Consider the following 9,955-nt stretch of genomic DNA (forward strand, 5'->3'; position numbering starts at 1 on the left):
TCTACTACCATCTAATTCCACGATTATCAATCAATTAAAATTTTTTTACTATTCAATTATCAGTTATCAATTTTTTATCATTTATGACTTTATCCAATATTTTGTATAATTCTAAATTTTTTTGTATACTATTCCTTTTCAATTGTATGTTTCTCTAAATGTTGTTGTTATCTCTTTTGTTCTATAGCCCTGATGAAGACCTGAAACTCAGGTCGAAACGTCGGCATAAACTAAATAAATATGGTTTCGTTTATTTATGTTGTTCTTTGCTGACCGCACCCCCCGACAAACTTCTCCAATCATTAATCTACGGTCAACTATCTACACCTCATCATAAATTGGGTAGCCTTGATTTGGTAAAAATCTGGGGGTCGAGCGTGATTCTGACCAAATCAACTCCTTGCACAATCTTCGGATTTAATAACAATACTTGTACTGAATATACTGAACCCCTGATCCTTCACGAGTTGTTACGGTACAGATTTTAATTTTTTTTTTGTTTTATTAGTTAATTTTTTATTTTGGTTTGTGATTGTTAAGTTTTAAAAAGTATTTTTATTTCAACTTTTCTTTCTTTATTCTAAAAGTTATATTATTATTTTGTTTTTTGTTGAAAGTATAGGCTTAATTTATGATGTTATTTGGATTTTTTAATGACCCCCTTCCCGGTCATTTCTGACATACGAGGGGTGGGAGAGGGGTTATATACAGGTGATCAACCATCTCTAACCATGGTAGGGGGTCATGTTTTTAGCAGCATCACGAAATGAAAAAAGTCCACCCTCAGGCCTGATTCGAACCAGCGCCGCCGGCATTTCTCGGATTGAGATCTACGGACGGCCCTTTTTCACCCATCTTATTTTTAAATTTAATAATATTTATTGGAAATTATATTCATCTTTCTATTGGCTGGTAATCTAGGTTAGTTTATTTTTTAACTCCCTCCACCTACTGCCGCCAAAGATTATATCTAAACTGGATTATCACTCTAGGAAGTCTGGTGAGTCAATTCTTTTAAAATTTTTTGAGGTTAATACAAAAAAAACAGAAGATATCTAGAAGCTATATAAATAACAAAAAATATACAAAACACAGTAAACTATAAAACTGACACTAAAAACGTAAACACACATTACCCAGATATTATAAATAGACTTAAAATAAAAACATAAAAATCAGATGAAATAAACAGGTTTATGTGAAAAATCAAAAATCACTAAGTTAATAATAAATACAAAACAGGACTTATAAAAAACAGGGAGGTAACCAAACAGCACACTGGACAGGAGATAAGGTCCAAAGAGGTAGTAAGAAATGTAGAGTGATGGCTGTGCCAGAGAGAGGTGAAGATGCACAAATGGTTGATATGATTTCCCATATGAAATCATGAGGTGATTATTATTGTATAAATTAAAATATATAAGGATAAAGATTGGTGTTATGTTGGTTTTATATTGTTATAGGTTTTTATAGTGCATGAATATGGGACAGTGGTCCCGAAACGTTGTACAATGTCATGAATAAATAATAAATAATTCATTCAAAGATGGAAGTGATTAACCTCAAAAAATTTTAAAAGAATATATCTAAACATATTTAATGATTCAAATAGGATAGAAATAAAGGAATATTTCCTACCTTTAGGGAAGGATAGAAAGTGCCCATACATCCAAATCCAATAATCAAACAAACAAAGGCGCATGTTCCATCACATTCGCAATAAGTGACGCCAATGAGGCCTAAGCTCGGCAAAGCTGATCCTGAAAAATATTGATTCATTTTAAATATTGTTTTTTCTATAAATAGTATCATTACGTACTGTTAAACGTACTTATTAGCAGTAAACTGGGGTTAGTTTTTGAAAGTAGTGATTACTTTGGGACACGGAATTGAGTAGATATTAAGTCCATTCTGCAAGGGCATGTTATCGAAAGTATAGTGCATCTAAGATGAGTTTGCCTTTAGGGAAGGGAACGCGCGCACCCCCTACCCTAGCTCTTTCTCCCCTCCAACTGGGAAAAAACCAAGAGGCACTCTGGTCCTTAGTACCGCCCAACGAATTCGGGATCGGGTAGGTACTTGGAACGCTTTTTCCCCCTATTCTTGGATTCCTAAGTTAAGAATACGGGAGGTTACTCGTTCCTTTAGGTTATCCTTTATCTTTGACGTGGGACTGTTTCTTATTGATTCTTGTTTTATTTTGTAGGCTATTATATCGTCAACTCTGTTCTGATTTGCGATTTAAGAACGCAGTGTCTTAGTCATGATTGGAGATTTGATAATCATTCTGTTCAGAAAAAAAACAAACTCTTTTTTAAGTTTAAATTTGTTTTGTCTCAAGACTTAAAAGACAGGAAACTGCACTTAGATTCCGACTATTACAGCACTTACTAGACCAACGGTCTAAACTTCCAACTCATTACAAAATACTGATCTACTTGACAATAATGAGACCTATCCGGACACACGGAGTTGAGCTTTGAGGCTCCACTAAACCTTCGATTCCTCTCGTATCCAATCCTTACAATCCAAAATCCTTCGTAAAATCCTCAATGCTCCTTACTTTGTCACAATTAAAATCATCCATAAATACCTTAATGTTCCGTATGTAACCGATCGAGCCCAAACCAGATATCAATTTTTTTATTATTTAAACTTCCTAACCATCCGTAGAAACTACTAGTTTCTAGCCTTGCTTCCTCTTTCATTCCTTCGACAATCCTCCGAGGGGCCTGAAAAGATGGCCTCGACACCTTATATGGTAAAATTGTTTTTTGAGTGCTGCCAATGGGTATTTTCTTTACATGCTCGTATCATACCATTATGATCTTACTTCAGATTTACTTGTTGTATTTTATGTACAGTTGCAAAATATCAATAAATAATAGGAAAAGTAGAGTCCAGTCAACTTAGTAGGTCAACATAATAGTGAATTAAAAAATAATAACTTTGAATATGCCCTAATAAACCAATGGATAACAGATAACATATAGCAATTTAATGGACAACGAAAAGATTACTAAATCGTTAACCCGCTTTACGGTACTGAATATTGCCATATCTAACTTTGGAAAATGCTCTAAAAATTAAACATTAGTACTCAATATAGGTTGCTTACCAATTGTTGTAAAAATTATTCTGTTCCATGTGAGAGACATTAACTTTTTCTTTTCAATCCAATCTACGACAGCACTGGAAGCGAAGGCGATTAGCACCATTAAAAGATAAGCACCTCCAAGGTACATCCCATTCTGCAAAATGAAGAGGATACAAGTTTATAATTCAAATCTTATTTCTGTACCAAATAATGTGATGTATAGAAAAAAAAGAATTTCAACAAAACATTTGTATTATTATTTCTTTAATATAACACACAATTTTTTATTTTTAATTATTGGTATTTACATAAATAAATAAATCAAGTAAATTTGAGGAAATTATAATGGTATGGTACAAGCGTGTAGAGAAACTACCCAATGCTAGCACTCGAGGCCATCGTCTTTTCAGACGCCTCGGAGGATTGTCCAGAATAAAAGAGGAAGCAAGATTAGAAACTAATGGGTTAAAGTGGTTAGGGAGTTTGTAATGGAAGGATTGATATCTAGTTCGGCCTAGATCGGTTACATGGAACATTAAGATCTTTGTGGATGATTTTATTTGTGACAAAATAAGGAGGATTTAGGATTTTACAAAGGGTTTTGGATTGTAAGGATTGGATACGAGAGGAATTCGAAGGTTTAGTCGAGCCCTAAAGCTCAACTCCATGTGTCCGGATAGTTCTTATAATTGTCATGTAAATCATTCTTTTGTAATGAATTGGAAGTTTGGACTGTTTGACTAGTAAGTGCTGTCATATGTCTAATAGTCGAAATCGACATGCAATTTCCTGTCTTTTCAGTCTTGTGTGAGGATTCCAGGTTAGTCGTTTGTCCAGATGTAGTCCAAGGTAGCGGATCTGTTCAACAGGGGTAAGAGCAACATTATTGAAGTATAATGTAGGGCAGTCAGTAGGTTTACGACATAGGGTAAAGGTAATTTGATGGGATTTGTAGGAATTTATTTTAATCCGAGGGCTGTGGTATGGGATTGACATTGCTGGATAGTATAATGAGAGGTTCGGAATCCAAATTGGTGATCTGGTATTATACGATGGGAATCAAGGATGGGGTATAAGCGTTTCAAAATGAGGATTTTGTCCATGATAGGTAATATAGAGATAGGACGGTAGGAGGATGGGTATTCTGCTAGCTTATGGAGTTTGGGTATAATTTTGACTATAGATAATTTCCATGGGTCAGGGAAATATGTGGAACGGAGAACGGCGTTATATATGTAGGTGAGGAATAGGATGGCTTGATACTGGATATTTCTGATGAATGAAATGCTTTAGGTGGAAGGGTCATTTGGAGTGGAATATTTATTATTCTGCTTCAATACATTCAAGATGAATTGGGTTAAGGATATCAGGATGCGGAATAAAGGTTTTAGAAAGGTGTTGTCCGAATATTTGCGATTTTTCTTCGCCAGTTCTGGTACGGTTCTGGTTTAATTCGGTGAGAAGAGGATAGTTAAAGTCTTTAAAATTCAGTTGTCTGCCATAATGATTTGTCAGTAGTTGTAAGATTCTCAGTAAAACATACAATTAATACTCAAAAGTATTGTCCATAGTTATCTACTGTCATTAGCTATCTCCTAACCAATCGCTGGATCCCACGCTGATACTATTACTGAGACAAATATCTCTTAGACCGCCAATTTAACTTTTATTCAAACTATTGACTAACTTATTTCAACTTCAAATTATCAAATTTTTCCACTTGAAGGAAATGTGCCAAGGATTGAAACAAGTTGCAGTCCGATGGTGCGAGTTCTCGACTACATGGTGGATGAGGCCGGAGTTCGAATATGAAGGCTTTTTCAATAAATTTTCACTAATTTCTAAACTCTTAGCTGAGGACTAAGTTGGTGAGGGACAAGTCTACTTTCGTCTTTCGTCACACCACACTCCCTGGCAAATTCGCGAGTTCTTGTCGACGGAGTTGACTCAACAGCTTCCTGGAGAACTGCATCAATAACCATTAAAGGTCGCCCGGAGCCCTTTTTCCTTTCCAACATCGTATCTCCACTACTAAATTTTTCAAACCAACGCCACGCAGTACGCTGGTCAAGGATACCTCTCCCTTCATATTTAATAATTTCAGGAGTTACTTGAGCAGCTGTAAAATTTTTTCCAGGATTGTCTTAAAATTACGAGAATTTCGTAGGACACTGTCATGTTTCTTCTTTGAAACAAATAACTAAACTGAGACTTTTTTTGAAGAAGTCGAATGGTATTAAAGAAGCTTAAATCATGCTTTAAAAAGATTAAGTATTGCTTAGTATTAAAAAGGATTAAAATATTTACAGTTCTTTGAAATCTTGAATTTGATAAAACGATCATTTTTTATACATTCCATTAGTATAATGTTTCTTTTAAAATGTATGAAATAGCTATCTACTTACTTAACGGATTAAGTTAAAAGAGTTAACACTTACACTTTTGACGTCAAATCCCAATACAGAAGCCATGAATTTCGGTATGTTGTTTATCATAACAAATATACCCCAGCAGTGTCCCCAGAGACCGACTGCCAAAGCGTAGACAGGCAAGTTAGTAGCAAAATATTTCCAAGGCATGTCAAAAAACTTTACTTTCTGTAAATAGAAAAATTATTTTTTATAAATAAACTTTTCAACTTCTTAAGACTGGTATTTATTTATTGTATTTATTTGTATTATTTGTATTTATTTTTTAAATAACTTTATTGGTATCCAGGTTAAGTCACAACACTCTTTGTTGTGGCCACCGTACAAAGGAAAGAGGAAACATATTTTTTTATTAGGTGTTATAAACGTACTCATATACGTAAATATATACTTATATATATTTACGTGCCGATACACACAATAAATGTGGTTTGTGCGTATCCATTGAATACAGTTTAGGAATTAAGTCCGGACACAGTGCGAGTACTATGGCTTAATCCTATACAGTGTGTTAGGAACCAAGAGTAGTAAGGTCTCGGGACCAAGTCCCCATATCGAGTTAAAGGAATCAAGTCCCAACAGACAATTAGTCAGAGACAAGTAGTGATTGTTAATTACTCAGCCCTCAACGGGACATTGTGACACTGTCTACAATAACCACTGTTCAGCGAAGACGAGATCGCTCTGTGAAAAAATATTGTGAGTTCAAGACTCCAGCTCATTAACCTTTTTTTTTGTAATAGATTAATTTATTTTTAATTTTTAATAATATCTATAGGGAGCATTTTGTTTTATTTCAATTAATTTTATTTTTCTTTAATTTCTTTGTTAATTTATATAATCTATAGAAGTACATCTTTTATTTAGGCAAATATGTTGCTATTTGGGATTTATTTTTGTTAATTAATTAAATAAAGATTTATTTAATACTATTTTTTTTTAATTTAATAGTGGCCGGTAGTATTGGTCAGTTCACTTTTGAACCCCCACTGCCGACACACTCTTCGTAAATTCTTTAACAGTCCAACGAAGCAGTTTGGGTATTTTAATTCATTAATTCATTAATTTAAAATAATTTCATGAAAAATAGGGGTAAATTTTAGGTTACTATTTACAATTAACTTTGATACGAATTTTAATAATAAAATAAAAAAAAAAAAATTGGACCAAAATATAATTTGAAATAAATAAATTGTATGCCTGACTTGAGTGTATTGACGATTTTTTTTTTGTTTATTTACATATTGTAATTTACAACTATACAAAAAATACAATGAGTAAATATGTCGTATGTTTCAAACACTTGAAAATCTTGGAAAGAAACCACACTTCCTTCGGGACATTAATTTAAATTAAGGCCCCGTGGCCATCTTCTTTTCTGACACCTCAGAGGATTACCAGAGATTGTTAAGGATGAGAGATTAAGAACTAATGGGTTTGGATGGGTAAGAAGTTTGGAATGAAAAGACTACCTGTCTGCAACGTATGGGATGTTAAGGTCTTTGTGGATGAGTTTATTTGTGACGTAATAAGGAGCATCAAGGATTTTAGATTGTAAGGATTGGAATCGGGAGGAATTTTACTGTTTAATAGAGCCTCAGAGCTCAATTACGTATGTACAAATTGGTCTGATTATGGTAGTGTATACTAATTTTTTGTAGTGAATGTGAAGTTTAGAGCGTTTGTCAAGTAGGTATTGCAGTAATCGAAATCTACGAACAGTTTCTTGTTTCAGACTTGTATGGGGATTGCATGTAAGTCTTTTGTCAAGATGGAGTCCTAAGTAGCGAATCTGTGTAAGGAAGGTTTTTTAATAATTTATTTACAACTGTAAACACATATATACAACAAGTAAATTTGCTGTAGGTGACATAGTGACATGATACACACATGTGGAGAATCTACCCACTGATAGAACTCCAATAACATTTCTAGAGTAGAAGATTTCGAGGCCATCTTCTTTTCAGACGCCTAGTAGGATTATTAGGCAATGGAGGAGAAACCAGGTTAGAAACAAGTGGATTTGGGTGGTTGAGAAGTTTGTTATGGAAGGAACGGTATCTGTTTCTGGCCAAATCGGCAACATATGGAACATTGAGGTCCTGATGGATGACTTGATTTGTGACAAAGTAAGGAGCATTAAGGATTTTACGAAGTATTTTGGACTGTAAGGATTGGATTCTGGAGGAATTTGATGGTTTAGTGGAGCCCCAAAGCTCAACTCCGTATATCCAGATAGGCCTTATATATAATAGTCATGTAGATCAAACTTTTGTTTTTGTTATGTTTTCTTTGGAATTTACGAGCAGTTTCTTGTCTTTTTAGTCTTGTATGAGGATTCCATGTCAGTCGTGTAAGGAAGGTTAAAAATTATTTGTTGATAAGAAAGTGATAGTGTTAAGTTGATATACAAATAAAAGTTTTAAAAGTTAATGAAATTGTGACCAAATAGGTAAATAGACATAAGCAAAGTCAACCTTATTAATAATTAATATGATTCCCTATTAATTTATTTGACATAGGGTGATTTTACTGATATTAATGACCTGGGCAAAATAAAAAGCTTTTAAATAATTTGATGTGAGGTGTAAATTTATATTATTTAAGATATGTTAAATTAATGATAATAATGTTTTTGTTAAAATGGTTAGAAATTAATCTATGATGAAAGCTGTTAATTGTTACATTTTCCTTGAGGATGGCCGAAACGTTGGACTATTGATGAATTAATAAAGAGTGCTTTAAGACTTGACCTGGATACCAATTATTTTATTTAAACTAGAAAAATTATTTCAATTTAAAATCTATTTGATGAAACCTGTCTCTATGTTTCTGTAATCGGTACTACGGGTACTGTCCTAATTTTTTTATACTTGTTATCAATGGAAAATATATTAAGTATTACTGCTATAGTCCCGGTCCCATGTCCATTTCCAAGTTGTATCAATAGAAAAATTATTAAAGATTTGGTATATATAAATTTATATTATTTGGAAAATAATCCGTGTGAGTCCTCTCCTGAAAAGGATCACTGGTCATGAAAGGACCTTTGGTTCTTAAAGGGACACAGTTAGTTGGAGTGTTAGTAAAACCAAAGAAAGGCGTTGAGATTGATTGTGTAGGGTAACATTGGTGAGTTACCTACAAAATTTTGAAATCTGATTTTTCCAACTTTATAGTGAGGATACAGCGAATGAATTTTACATTATTTTCCAGGCAAATGCTAAAATATTGGCAAATTAAGCTTTCTCTATATAACGTATCAAAGAGACATTTCACGAGATTCTTAATGTTCGGCAACCCATATAAGTCGATAGTTTAGGGGTCTTCGTAATTCACGTCATGTCATTCAAGCTTTTGAATTATGACTGACAGTGTAGGGGTATCTTAAGACGAAAGTTCAGAGCAGTTATAAGATAAAACAAGAATATTAAAAAAAAAAAAAGAAAAGTTTTATACTTAATTGTTGTAATTAAAAATCGATTAATTGTAATTATATATGCCTAAGAATAATGGACCGTAACTGAATATAAAGAAAAAGGTCAGAAGAGCGGTCAAAAAGGAAAAAACAAAATTATTTATTTGCCGAGTTACGCCCAACTTTACAGGGCTTCATCAAGGCTATAAAAAAAAAAAAATACAAAATAACTAATATCAGCTTGTTACTAACAAAATAACAACTGGTTACTAACAAACCACTGCTGTCTGGTTACTAACAACTAATGAAGTGGGACGAAACTTAAGCAACTAAAGAGTTGTAATTATCTTCAGTTCCTTTTTGACTGCACCACCGACCATCTCCTTCATTGATTGATCTCTCTTATTGATTATCTCAAATATTTAATACTTATAAATTATTATTAATAAATCTTAAATATTTTACCTCTTTCTTTTTTATTGAATTATAGTAGTCATCCAACTTGGATTTTTCACTTTCCTTCAGCAAGCCTTCAGGGCACTTGGTATGGTTGTCATACGTCATAAAAAAGAACAACAAGGCCCAAAGTATGCCGCAACCACCGTATATGTAAAACAACCATTCCCACCTTTTTTGTCCCAAACCATAGAGGATAAAACCTGTTATGGTAACTGAACCAAAGTTACCCATGTGAGCACCTGCCAAATAAATAAGAAAAAATAATATGTAAAATTGTAGTTCCATTTGAATTATTGGACACTATTATCAAATATGCTAGTTTATTAGTTAGTTAAAATAATGCAGTGATTCTGGTTTGGATCTCATGGAACAATACCAGATAGAACAAGGAGCTTCTTAGAAGGTCTAGGTGTTAGAATCGGGGATATTGCGATCTTGGCGGAAAATATTATTTTGGACTCCCTGGGGATCATACACCATCACCTACATGGGAATTAGCTCGGAGATTATTCTTTGTTTTATTTATTCATTTTAATATGTTGACCTCTCTAT

The 9,955-nt window shown here is 33.4% G+C and overlaps 1 protein-coding gene and 1 long non-coding RNA gene across 2 annotated transcripts in view; one reads left to right on the forward strand and one right to left on the reverse strand.

The window, feature by feature from the left end:
* The window catches only part of LOC106688795 (uncharacterized), a 74,605-nt gene that overhangs the window by 49,993 nt on the left and 14,657 nt on the right, over positions 1-9,955 (forward strand). The window lies entirely within an intron of this gene.
* The window catches only part of LOC106688793 (putative inorganic phosphate cotransporter), a 42,776-nt gene that overhangs the window by 11,482 nt on the left and 21,339 nt on the right, over positions 1-9,955 (reverse strand). The window contains exons 5-8 of the mRNA XM_014433433.2: positions 9,410-9,642; positions 5,536-5,694; positions 3,119-3,251; positions 1,639-1,760 (exon numbers count right to left, since the gene is read on the reverse strand). Of these exons, the coding sequence (XP_014288919.1) occupies positions 1,639-1,760; positions 3,119-3,251; positions 5,536-5,694; positions 9,410-9,642 (647 nt within the window). The remainder of the gene's footprint in view (positions 1-1,638; positions 1,761-3,118; positions 3,252-5,535; positions 5,695-9,409; positions 9,643-9,955) is intronic.

The sequence above is a fragment of the Halyomorpha halys genome, unplaced genomic scaffold (assembly GCF_000696795.3).
Source record: "Halyomorpha halys isolate HHAL.00 unplaced genomic scaffold, Hhal_1.1 Scaffold1206.1, whole genome shotgun sequence".
In the NCBI taxonomy this organism is placed as follows: domain Eukaryota; kingdom Metazoa; phylum Arthropoda; class Insecta; order Hemiptera; family Pentatomidae; genus Halyomorpha; species Halyomorpha halys.